Below are 19,349 nucleotides of genomic sequence, written 5' to 3'. Positions count from 1 at the left end.
CAGCATGCATCTTGACCTGGAATTGACTACCGACATTTAACTGTTGTTGATCAGACAGCACTTCTTTATCTCTTTAAGTTTTAAGTGCTGTTTCTGACGAATGCCAGTCCTTTTAGTCTGCTCTGTAACAGATATACCAGGAATCAGTATACCATCTAGATGTCACAGAGAGAAAAGAACACTTTTTGGGGGGGAGGGGCAATATGGTTTAAATATGATAGGTGTTATAACTTTTACTTTGTTTTTCTATTTATTGGGCTTCAATCAAACCAAAGGGATTCAGACTTTAAAAAAAACTTATGATATTTCAACAGTAAATAATAGATCTTAAGCTGTTTAAGTAAAATATAAATGCAGAGAAAAAAATTAAAAATTATACTTATATTTTTTAATTGGCTGATACAGTATATTAAAAATATTTTAATCTTGGCATCAAATACAGATGCTGTTACATGCCACATTGATTTTAGGGATTTTGGTGTAAATTTCATTTTCTTGCCTTGGGGAGTTCACAGTCTAATCAGTGGAAGAATGCTACTGGGAGAGTTTAGAATATATTTGTAGGATTGTGAGGAAAGCCCTAGTAGGTCCCTTCCACTGTAACAAACATTTTACATATGCTCTCTCCTTTAACCCCCTCAACAACACTATAAGGAATGTTTTATTATCTTCATTTTATAGATAAGGAAACTAAGATGTAGTGAGGTTAAGGGACTCTTCAAGGTCACACATTTTCCAAGTATTAAGGCTAGGATTTGATCTCAGATCTGTCCTTGTCAGTGAACTGGTAGACTTTAGGTATAACCAGAAGAATATTTTAGATTGAATACTTGCATTTATATCCACTTCTTTCCAAAATCCAACTACTTTTCCCTTTACCGTGGTGAAAAGGAAGAGGTTTACTTTTTTGGAGAAATTGTCCCAGAGAAGTTTCTGATTTGAAAACACCAAAAACGGCAGAGGGAAGCTTGAAGGTAAGGAATGGAAAACAGGAGGATTAACTGAAAGCTTTAAGTACTGAATGGTGAAGGCCCCCATGACCCTTTTGCTGTCATGCTATCAGAACTCGGGCAGCCAGGCTTATACCTGCCCTACCCTGTAAGACAGAAAATTCTATTACTCTTTGGACATATTGACTGGCTCAAGAGAAAAGACCTAAAAAATACTTAGATTTATGTATCCTGCTTGGAGCCCACCTGATTTCCCTTCAGTAAAGTCTACCAGTTCACATTGCTGCTTATGCTCTACATACTTCAGTCAGCTCTTTTGTGCCTCATTTTTAAAAATGAAGGTACAACCAAGTGTTAGCAAACATTGAAAGATGAACGTGAAAGATGACAAAGACTAAAACAGATAGAAAAATAAAAGAAACCAGAAGAAAAAAGACAATTTAGGGAACAGAAGAATCCTTGAAAACAAAACAAAAAGAAATACCCTCACAGAGATAAAAGAAAACCATTGCATTATGCATTAATAGAAATTAAAAATAAAATGATGCTATAGAAAGTAGAGTGTAAGTGCAGATGTTTTCTAAAAGGAACATCAAAATGACATGAGAAAATAGCCTGGAAAGGTAAAATTAGAGGACCAGAGCAGAAAATCTTTGGATTTAGATACACTTGTTTCAGTCTGCCTTCATTTATTAGTAAGGGACCTTTAGCAAATTACTTAATTTTGGAGGTCCTATATAGCAAACTGCTCTTTATATAATATTATATAATATTTTTGTATGTAATATTATATAGTATTTATATAATACTGAAGAGAATTTTTCGTGAGTACACTCACCTTTTAAGCTTTAAATTATTACTTGTTCACTGTGATGTGTTTAGTTTAAAATATGGCTATGCAACTCTTTCCCCAGAATTTAAAATTAAGTTCACAAAGTGTGAACATATGTATGTTTATTTTATATATATATATATATATGTGTGTGTATATATATAGAGAGAGAGAGACAGAGATGTGGTGCATTTAGAGGATTTGCTGAAGTTTTGTTTTTAAATTAAAACAGTCTGTTTTGTGTGACTATTTTAAAAATTTTACATTTATTAAGTAATAGCACTCTGTATAGCAGATTTGGTTTTCTACTACAAGTTACCTTCTAGTAGAAGTTTTTAAATGACTCTAACAGAGGTTAACCCTACACTTAATTTAAGCAGCATTCAGTGACATTGTTTTTTAACGTTACTCAGAAAATGATAAACTGAAGTAACTGAAATGGATTGTGGTTAATATTACTGTCAGGGTGATGAATAATCCTGACATATACCAGCAACACACTGCCAGTCAGTAATCCTTCTCAAAGTTAAGTATTTATTCCCTAATCATCCTAAATTACTGTGGTGTGGAGTGACCATTTATTATTATTTATAAATGAATTGTTTTATTTACATAGTATTACCAGTTTTATCTCATAATACTTCCTATTTTCTTAGTTTAGTGCTGAGTATACTAACTTGAGTAGATTCAGAGTAGGGAACATATACTTATCATGGATTTGCATGAAAATTGTTTTCAAAACACCTATAAATTTTTGTTAAGTTAAATAAGTACTGATACTATACTTCTGATTTCAGTCTGGGGTATTTTTTTCTTTTTATAGAGAGTAAATGTAGTAGGAAAACATTTAGAAACCTGCATACTTTTGTAGCTTTCTTTATATACTTGTATGTGTTAACTTATCATTCTAATATTTTCCTGTGATAATCAAAACTTATTTTATGTGAATATGTAGTATGCTTTTTATAATGGGAATGTAGTATCTTATGTTTTAGTCACATGTCCACATTCCTGTCCAATTCTTTATTCTCAAAGTTTGTTTATTTGAATAAGCGCATTTATTCAATGTAAACACCTTCTAGTACCCTGTTTATATTGAATAAATGTGTTTATTCAAATAATTGATTATTAAATATTTGCTGGGCACCTTTTATAGACATTATTCTGAGGACTGCACCAGAAACAAAAGTCAATGAAATAGTCCTGCTTTTAAACAGTTTTATAACTGACTGTATGTTATGTATGAACTGTGTATAGGAGAATAATTGAATCAGAAACATTTCTATGTGGCTTAGTTTTACACTGTCCCACTTTCAGAAAAGGAATTTTTTTTTTTAAACTGTGAGTTCATGATTTATAATGTAACCCAAGATTTTAGAAATGGAAAAAGGGTAAATTCTGAAAACAAAATCCATAAGTTATCATTGGCCCAATATAAAAGCTAGAATAAACAATTAAATAGTTACATTTTGTTAAATGTAGGAAGAAAAGAAAACCAATACAGTGTTACTGAGAACTATATCCTGTTAAACTACATTAACTTACTTACTTTAAAAATATAAATTTTGATTAGGTTAATAAATTAGGGAAGTTAGAGATTTAGTGTGACTTATCTCAGCAAATGATTCTGAACTATAGAGAAGGTGATTAAAATACATTCTTAGCATTCAGAATTGTTCAAATAATTTACAACTGTGTTGTTTAATGCCCTTGATAAACTTGAGGTATTACCCTCTTTAGGGCATCTCTCTAGGATTCTTTCCTAAGCCCTGAGTTGTTCAATAATTTCACTAATATTACAGATTCATCACACAGCTTGCTATACAGTAATTAAAATACAAAATTTTAAATCATTTTGGCAGAATGAAATATTCACATAAAATATTTGAATAAAATACAAAGAAAAATAATGATGTCTTACATTTAGGCTTAGAAATTTATAGTACAAAAAACAGGAAGAAAAGAGGATGAAGATGTCACTGTTAAAAATATAAATCACAGTAGTCTTATTGATGAGAAGGAAGATAAAGATGTGACAGTTGTTCTCAACCTATAGACTCTGGTCACTTGAAGAGGAATGTGAGTTTATTGCAAGAAGCCTTGAATTCACATATACATGTGTTATATCTGAGAGACTATCTTACTGGAAAAGATAGTCTGCTGCTGATTTAGATTATTTAGTTGACTGTGTGCTTATTATTACCCAACAGTGATTTGGCTTTTCTAAAAACAAATTGTGTCAAGCATGTTATTATTATATTCTTATATTGTGGCTGCTGATGCTACTTATTTTTTATCTGTAATGTATCATAGATGCAAGATAAGGGTTGAGGTTCATGTTTTACCAATGGAAGTCCAGTTCTTCCCACGCCATTTGTTGAAAAGACTATCTTTTCTCATGAATTGTCTTGAAATCTTTGCTGGAATTAAACTGACTGTATGTGTGAGAGTCTATTTCTGGACTCTGTTCTGTTCAATCAATCAGCATATCTATCGTTATATTGATACCACACTGTCCTGTTTACTATAGCTTGATAATAAGTCGTAAAATTGGGTCATGTGAATCCTCCAACTATGTTCTTTTTTTTCAAAATTGTTTTGGCTATTCTTTGCTTTTCCTGCATAAATTTGGGAATCAGTTTGTTAATCCTGCTCAGATTTTGATTGGGATTGCATTTAGTTGGTAGACTGTTTTTGCTAAAAATGATATATTAGCAATATTGAATCTTCCAATCCACAAATATGATTTATCTTCCATTTGTTTAGGTCTTCTTGAATCTCTCTCTGATGTTTTGTAGCTTTTAGCATATAAGTCTTATACATATTTTGTTAATTTGTCCTTAAAAATTTCACATTTTTTATTATAAAATTTTCAATTCCAGTTGTTCATTGCTAGTATTTAGAAGTACAGTTGAATTTTGTATATTGACCTTGTATTTTGCAGCCTTGCCAGACTCAGTTACTCATATTAGCAGCCTTTTTGTAGACTTTTTGGGACATTCTGCATAAGTGAATATATCATCTCTGAATGAATACTTACATTATACGGTGTTGACTGGAACTGCTGAGAGTGCCTTGTCTTTGGTCTTAGGGGAAAAGCATTTAGTCTTTCACCATGATAGTAGCTATAGGTTTTCATAGATGAGCTTAATCAGGTTAAGGGAGTTCCCTTCTATTCCTAGTTTGTTGAGAGTTTTCATCATAATTGGATATTGACTTTTGTCAAATGCTTTTTTCTGAAGGTAATCATATGGTTTTTCTTTTTTAGTCTGTTAGTATGGTGAATTTTATGCTGGTTGATTTTGGATTGTCTCATTCCTGGGATAAACCATACTTGATCATGATGCATTATTTTAATAAATGGCTGGATTTGATATGCTAATATTTTCTTAAGAATTTTTGCATGTGTGTTCATGAAGGGTATTTGTCTGTATTATCTTTATCTAGTTTTGGCATCAGGGTAATGCTAGCATGACAAAATGAGTTTTGAAGTTTTCCCTCTTCTTCTATTTCCTGCAAAAGATGGTGTAGGAATATTATTATTTCGTCCTTAAATTTTTGATGGAATTCATCAGTGAAACCATTTGGGCCAAGAGTTTTATTTCTGGGAAGGTTTTTTAAAACTTTGAATTAATTTTCATTAATGTATATAGGGCTATTCGTGTGATCTCTTTGTTCTTGAATGAGATTTGCTTGTCTGAATCTTTCACAGAATTTGTTTCTTTCATCTAAGTTGTCCCTTCTTTCATTCTTGATATTGGTAATTTGTTTCTTCCTTTTTTTTTTTTTTCCTGGATCAGCTTTGCTCCAGATTTTCTTTATTTTTATATTGTTTTTTCTGTTTTCAGTTTCAGTGATCTTTGCTTTCTTTACTATTTTTCTTTCTGCTTGATTTGGATTTAATTTCTCTTCTTTTTTAGTATCTTAAGGTGGAAGCTTTAAACTATTGATTTCAGACCTCTTTTTCTTTCTAATATAAGCATGTAATGGCACAAGTTTTTCTCTAAACACTGATTTTGCAAGGTCCAACAAATTTTTATACATTGCATTTTCATTTTTATGCCATTCAAAATATTTTCTAATTTTCTTTGTGACTTTCTCTTTGACTCATGGATTATTTAGAAGAGTATTGTTTACTTTCCATATATTTTGGGATTTGTCAGGTGTCTTTCTCTTGTTGATTTGTAGTTTAATCCTATTATGATTGCAGAACATACTTTGTATGATTTCAGTTCTTTTAAATTAGTTGAAATTTGGCTTATGGCTCAGAACATGGGTTATATTGGTTAATGCCCCACGTGCACTTGAAAAGAATACATATTCCTCTGTTGCTGGATAAAGTGTTCTATACAAGTTGATTAGGTAAAATAGGTTGGTAGTGTTGTTCGTATCTTCTATATCCTTACTGATTTTCTTTCTACTTGTTCTGTTGATTACTGAGAGAGGACTTTTGAAGTCTCCAACTATAATTTACATTTGTCTGTATCTTTTTTCATTTCTATCAGTTTTGTTTTATGTATTTTCAGCATTTAATTTTGGGTACATGTTATGAGTTGAATTGTGTCTCCCAAAAAGATATGTTGAAGTCCTAACCCCAGGTACCTGTGTACATGACCTTATTTGTAAATAGGGTCTTTGAAAACGTAATCAAGTTACAATGAAGTCATTAGGGTGGGCCTAAATCTAATATAACTGGTGTCCTTATAAGAAGATGCAAACACTATATTAAGACAGATATTAAAGGAGAGAACACAGTATGGTGATGGAGACAGAAATTGGAGTTAAATTGCCACAAGCCAAGGAACACCTGGGGCTACAGGAAGCTGGAAGAAGCAAAGAAGGATCCTCTCCTAGAGGCTTCAAAGACAGCATGGCTCTGCCAACACCTTTATTTTGAGCTTCTAACCTCCAGAACTGTGAGGCAATAAATTTCTATTGTTTTAAGCCACACTGTTTTTGGTACTTTGTTACAGGAGCCCTAGGAAACTAATACCGTGCATACACATTTCAGATTGTTATGTTTTCTTGATAAATGCATCCATTTATCATTATATGATGTCTCTCTTTATACCTGGTAATATTCCAAATGAAGTCTACCTTTTCTGATACTAATATAGCCACGAGAGCGTTACAGTCATGTGTCGCTTAATGATGGGCATATGTTCTGAGAAATGCATCATTAGGCGGTTTCATTGTTGTGTGAACATCATAGAGTATACTTACACAAACCTAAATGGTATAGCCTACTACACATCTAGGCTATATGGTACTAATCTTATGAAAGCACTGTTGTATATGTGGTCCATCATTGACTGAAATGTCATTTTGCAGCACATAACTGTATTTTGACTGTTACTTGCCATATCGTTTTCTATCATTTTTAAAAACCTCTCTGTGACTTTATATGTATAATTTCATTTTTGTGGACAACATATAAAAGAGTCTTGCTTTTATAGCTAGTCTGATAATCTCTGCATTGTAATTGGGTTGTTGAGATCATTTACATTTATTATAATTTTTGATATAATCAGTTTAAATGTACCTTCTTGCTGTTTTTTATTCCTCACATCAGTTCTTTGTACCTTGTCTCCCTTTATTTGCCTTCTTTTAGATTAAGAAAGTATTCTTACAATTCCATTTTATCATCACCGTGGCTTATTATTTATACTTCTTTTTAAAAAATTTAGTGATTTCTTTACAGTTTGAAATATACATCTTTTTTTGTGTGTGTGTGAGAAAAATCAGCCCTGAGCTAATATCCATACCAATCCTCCTCTTTTTTGCTGAGGAAGACTGGCCCTGGGCTAACATCATGCCCATCTTCCTCCACTTTATATGGGATGCCGACACAGCATGGTTTGACAAGCGGGGCATCAGTGCATGCCTGGGATTCGAACCCCGGGCCGCGGCAGCAGAGCACGTGCACTTAACCGCTACAACACAGGGCCAGCTCTTGAAATATACATCTTTAACTTATGGCAATCTATCTTCAAATAATATATCATTTCGTGTATAGTTTTCAAACCTTACGACAGTATATTCCTAGTCTCTCTATTCTGTCCTTTTGAGCTGTTGTTCTCATAAATTTTACACCTAAATATATTTTAAACTCAATACATTGTTACTGTTTTTGCTTTAGACAGCCATCTTTTAAAGCAATAAAAAAAATTTTTTTAATGTTTACCCGGAGTGTTACCATGTCTGATACTCATTATTTCTTCATATAGATTATATTTCAATCTGGTATCATATTCCTTCTGTCTAAAAATTTCCATTAATAATTCTTGAGATGTATGTCTTCTGGCAGTTAATTGTTTCAATTTTATTTTAACTTGAAAAAGTATTTATTTTACATTGTTTTTAAATGATATTTTCACTGGATATAGAATTCCAGATTGACATGCTTTTTTTCCAAAACTTTAAAGATGACTTTCTACTGTCTTCTGGTTGGCATAGTTACTGATGAAAACTTTGCATTATTATAATTTTTCTTTCTGTGTAATATTTCTTGTTTTCTCTGGCTGTCTTCAAGATTTTTTTCTTTATCTTTGGTTTTCAGCAATTTGACTGTAATCTCTCTTGTTCATTTGTTTGTTTTGTTTTCCTACTTTGAGTTTTCAAAGTTTCTTTACTCTGTAGCTTGCTGCCTTGTATTAATTTTGGAAATATAATTTTGGAATAATTTTGGAGATATTTCCTTTGCTCTTTTTGTCTCTCTCCTCTTTCTGTGACTCCAATTACACCTATATTAGACTTTTTGATCTTGTCCCATAGCTCTTGGTTGTTCAGTCCTCTTTTTTTTTTCACTTGTTCATCTTCTTCATTTTGGATCATTTCTATTAACCTAATTTCAAATTTACTTATTCTTTCCTTAGCTGTGTCCAGTCTGCTTATAACCTCATCAAAAGAATTCTTCACTTCTTATATTTTTTATTTCTAGCAATTATATTTATTTCTTTTTTTATAGTTTCCAGCTCTGCTGAAATTCCTAACCTATTTATGTAAGTTTTCCACCTTTTTCACTAAATTTTTTAGTAAATGAATTAGTTATTTTAAATAACCTGTCTGATAGTACTAACATCTGCATTCTCTCTGAGACTGGTTCTTTTGATTGCTTTGTCTCTTCACAATGTGTTTTTTTTTTCCTTAGTATTTTAAGTGTTTCAATTTTTGGTTGAATGCCAGTAGAGACTGGGATAAGAATAATATTTTATGCCCAGAAATGTGGGTACCTCCTCTTATGTCAGACACTTTGTGGTGGGAGTTCAGTCAGTCTAGTCAATAGATGAGCTCAGTTGGGTTTGTTGTCATCATTGTTACCTTCAGTGCAGCATAGACTTCAAATTCCTCTGTTTGAATTTGTTCTTAGGGTGGGCCCTGGGGTGTTAGAGATTTTTTCTCACCGTTCCTCTGTACCCTTTAGCAGACCTCTGTACCTGTGCCACAGGGGAGTTTTTCTCTCTACTCTTTTGCCTTTTCCCAGAAGTAGATTGCTGTTGCTTGTTACTCACTGCCAGGCCTGTGGTAGGGGTAGGACAGCTCCTCAGTTCTCCTGATCCAGCCTGTTTTAAGCAGACCCTGTTTGACTGGTCCTCAGTGGGGAGCCTTCTCATTATTTTTGCCTGTAAACTGTATAGCATCTAAACTCTGCCTTGTATGTGTGGCAGGTCTTAGACATGAGAGATTTTCTTGTCCCTCCTCCAATAGTAGCAAATCTCTCCTTTATATCATTGCAAAATCCTGGTCCAAAGAGACTTTTTGTCCGTTTTCTTAGGTGAAAGGGCTTTTGCTTTTACCCTACCCCCAAAGCAGTAGATCTTTGCCTTGGTCCTGGAGGTAATATAGAGGGTTTCCTAGCCCTCTTCCAAAGGCAGATTGGTTTTATTTCTACCCTTCCCTCGTGTATAATTGATATTGGCCTGGACCCTGGGATGGGAAAGTTTGATATTCCTCCCCCATCAGTTTAAGAGTTTTGATCTACATAAGAGAAAGATTAGGGGAAGTGGGTGGTATTTTGTGCCTGTCCCCAGTAACAGCAGATCACATTCTCTCTCTCAAAGCTTTGTGATTATCCAAGCTGCCTTCTTTGTTCTTAGTGGTTCCCAACAGTTGAGGGTGTGGCAAGTCTCCCAAAGGTGAGGGTCTCAGTCAGCAGTAGATGCAGGCTGATTGGAAACCAGAGCCTCAGGCAACATCTTTTAAAGTATGCTAGTAGACCTCTTTCAGGGAAAAATTGGGAGCTGAGTGTTTCTTTCTGCTTCCTCTGTGCTGAGCCCTTAGGGGATAGCCTGTTAAAAACTATTTTTCTTTGTTTGCTGCAGTCCTGTGGGACTAGACTGCGAACACAAGTCCCACTGCTCACCAAAGCCAGGTGATCCAGGGGTATACTCTCTGGGTGGCAGCTGCAAAAGCCAAGAGGCCAGACATGTGTACAAGTGCCTTCCAGGAGGATATTGATGATTTGGAGAGGACTACTGAGAGAACGTGGAGATGGTGTCTGCTGGCTTCCCTGGTCTCAGGGAAGGATAGCAGTGGGTCCCTAGATGTGTGTTAAATTAGGAGCCTGACCCTCAGGCTGCTGCTTTTAGGATTTGCAAACAGACCTCTTTCAACATTGGCATTTCTGTTTTTTGTCTCCAAGGTGAGCTCTGAGGGAATAGCCAAGCCGAGTCCTCAAGAGCCAGTTAAGACCTGTTTCTTTTTTTTGCTGTGGTCTTGTGGTTCTCTTGAATGCAAGCCTCCTTGGCCTTCAGAGCTAGATGTTTTGGGGGCCTGTCTCACAAGTGGGAGTCTTAAACATTGAGGTGCTAGAGGTTGGCTCCAAAACCTTCACTCCTCAGAGAGAAGCTGTGAGTTGTGAGTTCCCTCTTAATAGTTATGTCACTGTGTTGGGGATGGAATTTATGGTGAGTGTGTCTCAGCCTTTCCTACCTGTTATGAGGTGGGTTTTTCTCGTTTGCCTGATTTGTAGGAGTCACTCAGCTAGTTTCTGGATTTCTTTCAGAGGGAATTGTTCCATGTGTAGCTGTAGATTCTGTTTGTTCTTGGGAGGTGAGTTCAGGAGCTTCCTATGTCCCCATCTTGGACTAGAACTCACAATTTTAATGGTCTTAATTGTTTCTTTAAGTGGGTGGATGAATCTGTCTGCAAATGAATAGGTTTATTGTATCAGCATTGGGCCTCTTGAGTGTCTATTATCTTCATAATTGCGTAAAACATTTTTTTCTTTTTGCTGAGGAGGATTCACCCTGAGCTAACATCTGTTGCCAATCTTTCTCATTTTGCTTGAGGAAGATTTGCCCTGAGCTAACATCTGTGCCAGTCTTCCTCTATTTTGTAGAGGAAGCCACAGCATGGCCGACCGGTGGTGTAGGTCTGGGCCGGGGAACTGCACCTGGGCCGCCGAAGCCGAGCACAGCGAACACAACCACTAGGCCACGGGCTGGCCCCTAAAACATTTTTTTCAGTTGGCCTTGGATTGTTAAGATTATTTTTTGAGTTATTCCAGGCATTTAGCTCAACACTGGCATTGTATTATCAGATTGTTTTAATTAATTTATGTGCCTTTCTCAAACTCAGATAAAAGCCTATAGTAAAAACCACTTAATATGAACCATAACTGAATAACATAGAACTGTGAAGGTACTGCTACTAAATCTACGCGTTTGGGCATTTGAAATGATTTAGATTCTACATAGGGACAATACGTAAAAAGGAATACTTTCTTTTTCCCAAGATGTGTTTATTAAATTGAAATAGTATTGTGGGTATATGTTTAACACCACTTGCAAGACAGTGTGTTTTCAAGGGATTAAAAACTGCTCTGGTGCTTGAAAACAAAAGTGCTTATTTGTTAACTCTAAAAGCCACAGTAGTGTGCCAAAGAAATTTTTTTCTTAGCAATATTAAATAAAATGTGGAGTCTGTGAAGATAAGTGCCAAACCATTTCAGCCATAAGACGAAATATCCTAAAAGCCACGGTAGAGTAAAAATGCTGATCGGGCTGTTTGTTATACTTGTCATTTAGATAAAACAACTGCTACAACTGACAAAATAGTTGCCGCACCCAGTAACAGTGGCAACATTTCTTAAATGACAGAGGCTATTCATTTATTTTCTTCTCTTGGGATTTGGAGAAGAAGGCAGGTAGTAGAAATGCATAGAATAAAATTCATTGGCTTCTTTAAAAAGCTTTAGTAACACAGAGAATTAAAGCTTCTCATTTGGGTTCATGGATATGGGTATACTAATGTAAAAGTTAAGAGGAAAGTAAAGCAATTAACTTTGGTGACAATACTTATCTCTTTTGTTCCCTTTTTTATAAAGCTGTTTTTGCCGAGCATCTTTTCAGTGTCCCCAAGATAAAATATTCTTTTTTTTTCTTTTCCATTTGTGAAACCTTCTGCCAAAGTGATATCCACACACATTATATGGATAGGGATAAAAATGTAAATAGCATTTTTTCAAAAGGACATTTAATCTAAACCTCCCATGAAAGGATTCTAATGGCCTTACAGATTCAGCACCAACATTTTCATCAATCCACACAATCAAATCATTCTAGGATTTCCTGGTCAATTTAGTTAGACTTGGCTCTGAATCTTGCCTCTGCCGCTGGCTAGGTAAGCAACCATTAATAGCCATTTAACTTCTCCCACACTCAATTTTTTTTTTAAAGCTTTTTTTTTTGAGGGAGATTGGCCCTGCACTAACATCTGTCGCCAATCTTCCTCTTTTTCTTTTTCTTTTTTTTTTCTCCCCAAAGCCCCAGTACATAGCTGTGTATCATAGTTGTAGAGTTGTAGCTCTTCTATATGGGATGCTGCCTCAGCATGGCTTGATGAGCGGTGAGTAGGTCCACGCCCAGGATCCGAACCGGTGAACCCCGGGCCGCCGAAGCAGAATGTGCCAACTTAACCGCTATGCCACTGGGCTGGCCCCCCACACTCAATTTTTTTACCTGTAAATTGGGAATGCTAATAGGTTTGTATATTAAGTGGTTGTTGTGAATATAATGAGATAATTTATGTAAGACTCTTAAAACCTTTGCTTATATCCCATAAATAGTAACATTGTCATCAGATAGAATGGCCCCTTTAATCTGCATACCATAGTTATTTCCTTTAATCTTCCTAAACCAAATCATTATTCTTTAAAGAGGAATGGCCGTCTTTTATGATGTCACATTTCCTGATTGTCCATCCTCTTTCACCTCTGAATTTGAAGTTTTTTGTTTAATCTGTTCATGAATATCAGATACCTTACCCTTAGTTAACAATATTCTCTCCTTTAGCCTGACATTTTTATAACATATATCATTGAATTTATATAACATTGAGTTCAATTATCTTGTTATCTTTTCCGTGCTAGTTTGTAGCCCTCACTTTGCAATGACTCTCTTTCAATATCTATAGGCCTACCCTCCTTCCAGGAAAGAATAAAACAACGTGTAACCTCTATTGCCTATGACCTCTTAAAGGCTGTAGGACAGGCTTAGTGTGTAGTCATGGAATTAAAGGACATTTCCAATTTCCTAATCATACCAAATGAAGATGACATTGGCAGATGGCTTTAAGCCAGTCATCAAGATCCTAAGCGAGATTTTAAAAGTAGTCATGCTCTTTTGCCTTTCTGAACCGCTTTTCACTTTTGATATCTCTTCTCCATTCCTCTCTATAGCTACAAAATGCATCTTTATGGTACACTATCTTTTAACGTTTCCAAGGGCCCTATTTCTGAGTCTTGTGTTCCAGAATGATCTTTTTCTTTAATCTGCTGCTCATCCCCACATGTTAAAGTTTAATGATTTTCCAAAGAAAGCCTTCACAGAAAGATGAAAAAAACCTCTTTTGAGACTTGCATTTTAAAAGAGGAGTTTGTTAACCCAAACAAATCTCTGCTCTCTAGAATTTCTGAGATTTCTTGCCAATTCCCTACAGCTTTCACACGCGCAGTAACTGTAATCATGTCCAGCAGTTTGGAACGTCACTTCTGAAAGGCTGATATAAATTGGAACAGTGTAATCTCAAACGGAAGAAGGAATTATGGTGATGGTGGTAATTACAACAACATTAATAGCAGCTACACTTATTGAGTACTTTCTTTGTGCCAGGAGCTCTTCTAAGCACTTTACATACATTATTAGCCTTTTAAATCAACCTAGTAAATAAATATCATATTTGAAAAATGGAAATGTAAGAAATTGGGAAATTGTTGAAATTAGGAAAAACAATTTGTAATACAGCAGTTTTAGATGGACAAAATGGCCCAAAGACTGAATTTTGAGTACTGTATTTGTGTCTCATGGATTTTTGTTGATTTTGAGCTAGGTTACTCAAGATATTTCTTTTCTTCATTCTTAAAATAGAGATAGCTAGCTCACGTATTTATTATGAGAATGCACAATAATGTTCTATAAATTGCAAAGTGTAAGATGGGGATATTAATTAGAAGACTTCATGTAATATTTCCTAAAATTTTTGAAAAGAAAGAAAAAACTTAGAACGTATAAACAGTACAAAAAGCCTTTTTTTTTTTTTTTTTTTTTTTTGCTGAGGAAGATTCGCCCTGAGCTAACATCTGTGTTGGTCTTCCTCTATTTTGTATGTGGGTCACCACCACATGGCTGACAAGTGCTGTAGGTCTCCGCCTGGGAGCTGAACCCTCAAACCCAGGCCACCAAAGTGGAGCACACTGACTTAACCACTAGGCCACAGGGCCAGCTTCAAGGCTTTCTTTTTATAGTTAACTTTTACTAGTAATTAGATGAAAGAGCTGTTGTGTGCCTATGAAGGGGTCTGTGAATCCAAAACTGTTTGTTTTTAATTAATGTAGTGGAAAATGATTGTAACTTGCTTGACACTTCATATACTTTTCATAGTAAAATTGGAGGCCCTTTGGACTTCTGAAAAGTAATTTTGCTTTTGGTTATGTTCTTGAAGTAGGGTAATTCAGTTTATTGGTACTCCACTAATTTCATCAGGCTTGTTTAATGGCTTTTTTCCTTAAATATTCTTATCAAATAAGCTATAAAATAATAATTATTATTACTAATAACTATGTGCCAGACACTGAGCTGGGCACTTTACATGCAGTATTTTTGTAGCAGAATTACTTCTCAAAGAGGTAATAAAAAGATTTTTTATTGTAATACTCTTAAAAACCTGATTCAGAAGTTTTGTTTTGCATATCTTGTTCTGAAAGCTATCATTACTATTTCTCAAACAGAATACTTATCGCTGTACCACGGTTGTCAATTTTGCTATTTGTGAACATTAAAATATCCTAAGTATAGTGATTTTTTTTGTTATTTATACATTTTCAAGAGTTTTAGTGTTCTTTTTTCTTTGTCTTTTTCTACTTTAATCCAAGTTTTTATTTTCATTTTTTTAAATGTAATGCTTCTGTAGTCCTCATACTCTAATTTTTAAATCATTCTATTTTCTTTGAACCACTTTTTCATATTGTTATGATTAAGGTTCTTTTATTATTTTTTAGATTTAAAAATCTTATATAATTCTATTTGTTAGCTTTTTGTAGTGTTTAAAGTTATTTTTCTGTGTTATAGAGCTCTTTATATTTACCTGGTTATGAACTTGAATTATACCTGTCTAATCAATACTTACTTTTTATTGATTTTTTTCAGGAAGTTATGACCATTTTAAATGACCACTATTTTTGCTCTTCTTCCTTGAATCAATTTGCTGATTTTAAAAAATATTCTGTCAAGCTTTTACAATTAAATTGTACAAAGAGCTCTCTGTAGGATGATAGTGCTAGGCATCTTCCTGAATTGCCCTCCAGTTGTTAGTCTTAATATACTGTATAAGTAAGAGGAGCCATCAGCATTTACTTTTAGTTCTTTTGCAGAGATGAATAAACATCTTGAAATGCTGATTTAGACAATGTTTTAAAAATGCTCTGATGCACGTTGGTGTATGACTGACTCTTGCTTAGTTAAATGTTTTGCAGCATTATAACATAGTTGGATTCAGCTCATCTTTTAAAGCAGTTGTCAGAAAAATATGGGCCAGCATGGTAGAATGTATTAGCTCAATACATTGTCTCCATTTTATTATGAAGCTGCTGAGGAAGCTGTGATATACAGCACTGTCATTACAGATCTATTGTTAGGACGGTTCCACAGTCTTCTTTGCACTGCCATTAATTTATAGCAGTAAACAATATGTAGCCTTCCAACTGCAGCAAAGCAGAATCTTTTAATGAGGTGGATGTTATTACCACAATAAATCAGTGCTTTCGCGTAATGTATAATTCAATGTGTGTATTCCCACTGTAACTTCTCTGAGTAAGCTGATAGTGTATCATTGTCATTGCACAGCTCCACTGGTCTTTTTTTTTTTTTTTAAACCTTCTTTTATTTGGGGACTTCTTTTTTATATGCTTGCAAATAAATGTGGTATGTCTTGATAGCTGTCCTGTAGCAGGCTTCAGAAACCAACTGTAACAATAACAGCCAGAATCGATACTGTGGATTCTACCTATATGGATCTCTGCACGATGTCATTTTTTTTCAGATGCTAGTGAAATCAATCCTAATTGGTTTTAGCATTATATTCAAGAAATGTGATTCTATAACTATTGATTTTGGGGGTGTACTCATTTAGAGAGTAATAAAAATAGGAGCAGATAAAGTGAATACTTAATATGCTGCAGAACCATACAAAAGGAGCATTGATTCTATTTTTAATTCATATAATTTGTCTTCCAGTGATTTTATTTCTTCTTTCTTTCCTTTTGCATGTCTCAGTCTTTAGGGACAACAACTGAAATACGTTTAAAGGCATTCCAAATTGGTTCTCTAACAAAGATTTCTTGGAGTCAGTTGCATTCTTAACTGGCATACATTTAGTAAATCAGATTTAATTCTTTTGTATAGAAACTAACGCTTTAAAAGATGGCATTTTAAGTTAGTATACTGTGATACATATTTAAAATAATCAGAGATTTTTAAAAAATTTTCTTATAAAGTAAAAAAATGGCTTAAAATAAAATGATGATTAGAACCAAGCTATTGAAATAGAACGGTACCATAGATGGCAGTTTTGAAAAAATAGTTAGCAATGTATTTTAAGAAAGATAGCCAAATGATGAATTTCAAATGTTGCTTAAAGTCACATATATTTTTTTAAGCCAATATTTTTTATTTATTCCAGTTTAATATTTCCCCCACAAATAATCATATTTTCTTTCTCTTATAAGTGAGGAGTGACTAACTCATAGGTTTTCATTAAAGAAAGTAATCTTACATGTCATATCTTTTTTTTCAGTGAATTGGTACTTTTATTTTACATAAGGAATTGAGATTTTCTAGAGATTAGAATGTTTTATGAGAATGGACTATTACTTAAAGCAGTTTATTTTAATGTTCTTTCGGCCCTGAGGCCCTTTTGAGAATGTTAAGAATAGTGTATATATATCTTCCTTAAGAAAACGTACATGTGCCTAATCACACAAAATGTTGCATACTGTTTAATGGAGTTCCTCTATTTCCTGAATAGCAGCAGCAACAATAATGATATCACCTTTTGTTTATTAAACTCCTGTCTTACACCAAACAGTGTGCTGGGGGCTTTACAGGTTATTATTTTATTCAAACTTTACCCCAATTCTAAAAGATAATCTTAGAAATAATAGTTAGCATTCATTGAATGTTGTCAGACATGGTTTGTAGGACTTTACTTCTACTTGCTCATTTATTTTCCAAAACAACCTTCTGACCGGGTACTATTATTCCAGTGAGCCCAGGTTCTTTACCACTTGGCTACACTGCTTTTGGGACCTCTGCTGTAATGTTTGTTTTCTGGTATAAGCTTGTTATCTGCCTACTATTCTTCTATGTTATATATTTTTTATATTTCATGCAGGCATGTTTTTATCCTCTAAATTCTGGTTTTGCTCATAGTAGTAGAAATTTCTAGATTTATATTTAATCCCTTTTTCACACAATCTCCTCCTTGCACTCCTCACTCCCCCCAATTTTGTTTCATCCTCTTCTCAGAACCTATTATAAATTAATCCTCTAACATCAAGATTCTGTTTCTGGTGGTTGCTTCTAATTAACTGAATGGGATTTTGTAGCTGCTTTCCAAAGTATTGTACAGCTAATATTCACTTCATGTAATTGTCTTTATGAAAATGTTTGTTATAGGCTAAGAACCTATATTCAAGAAAAACTAGACTTATTGAGAAATGGCAGGTTTCTCCATCCATTTATATGTGTATGTTTAGCCTGCATTGAAAAATAAATTTGTTTTTCTGTCCACTCTCTGAATGTAGCACTGTATTTTAGTTTATATAGTATATATATTTTTGAATTCACTTTCGCACTTGCTAATAGGATAACATTTGAAGAGAGAAAGAGATAAAGGATGATTATATTTGTGTGTTCTTGTTTGTTTTTTCCCCTCCCCATTTGCAGCCAATAGGAGCTTTGAATCCAAAAAGAGCAGCATTCTTTGTGGAGCGTTATGAATCATGGGAAGATGATCAAGTTCCAAAGTTCCACTATGGTACTCATTATTCAACTGCAAGTTTTGTTCTTGCATGGCTGCTAAGAATAGTAAGTTCAATTTGAATAAAAAACCATGAATAAATAAATTCAATATTGTGGAGAATATTCAGTGATTAAAAATCATCAGCATCTTTTTTGAATGTTAAAATTTTTTTATTGATTGAGGTTCTAATTATAAGTATCTCTTTATCCCATTTGATATGTATTTTATAACATATTACTATAGAATTGCCTTAAAACTGTTTCACCTGGAATTGTATGAATTTTTTTCCTTAACTTTGCTTCTTCAAATGGTTGATATCTTACCAGATTCTAAATTGTAACATAGGTGATTTTCAAATGTTGTCTACTAAAATAAGAACTAAATAAGATTTCATTAACACAGACATATATACATATATTTTGGAAACTTCAGTACCCCAAATGGAATAAGATATGTTTGTAGGTTACACCAACGCTGCCCTGTATTGATAATATATTGGTTAAACAAGAAATGTTTCTGTAAAATTGAAAGGTGATTCATCTACTAGAAAGTAATTTCTTTGGGAAAGCATTAGCAGCACATCATTAGTTAAAGCTTGTTAGAAGGGTACAGGCAAACATAAATCCTAGAAGTAATTTATAGTGCTTAGCTAATTTCAAGCAATTATCCACTAATATGTGTTTAAGTGTTCTTTAACTAAGAGGAGGCTTTTAAATCTTCCAAACATTTTTCTTTTCTTAATCATAAATTAAATATTGAGCCATAACAATAGGAAAATTACATATTGGAAGATTTCCCTGTATTATGAAGAAAATGCAATCTAATTTATGTCTGAATGTTATTAATAAATTGTTCTTGGAAAGAAAGAGAGTCTGAAAAATGTTGCAAATACCAAATTTTGGAAATATTTCTTCTGAAACAAAAATAATTTAAGAACATTAATTTAATAATTTAGGTATAATTCCCAGTCTGTATGTATTACTGGCTAATGTCTATTGGTCATTAAAATATTTAGATATAAAGATTTACAAAAGCCACATTTTTATGCA

At 33.8% G+C, this 19,349-nt stretch overlaps 1 protein-coding gene across 7 annotated transcripts in view; it reads left to right on the top strand.

Moving 5' to 3' along the window:
* The window catches only part of LRBA (LPS responsive beige-like anchor protein), a 723,014-nt gene that overhangs the window by 531,859 nt on the left and 171,806 nt on the right, over nt 1-19,349 (top strand). For all 7 annotated transcript variants that reach the window (XM_058550176.1, XM_058550181.1, XM_058550180.1 and 4 more), the window contains one exon: nt 18,225-18,365. In XM_058550176.1, coding sequence (XP_058406159.1) covers nt 18,225-18,365 — 141 coding nt within the window. The remainder of the gene's footprint in view (nt 1-18,224; nt 18,366-19,349) is intronic.

This window comes from Diceros bicornis, chromosome 11, assembly GCF_020826845.1.
Source record: "Diceros bicornis minor isolate mBicDic1 chromosome 11, mDicBic1.mat.cur, whole genome shotgun sequence".
In the NCBI taxonomy this organism is placed as follows: Eukaryota; Metazoa; Chordata; class Mammalia; order Perissodactyla; family Rhinocerotidae; genus Diceros; species Diceros bicornis.
Note: the sequence above shows the minus strand (reverse complement) of the source record. Positions and strands in the feature narration are given on the sequence as shown.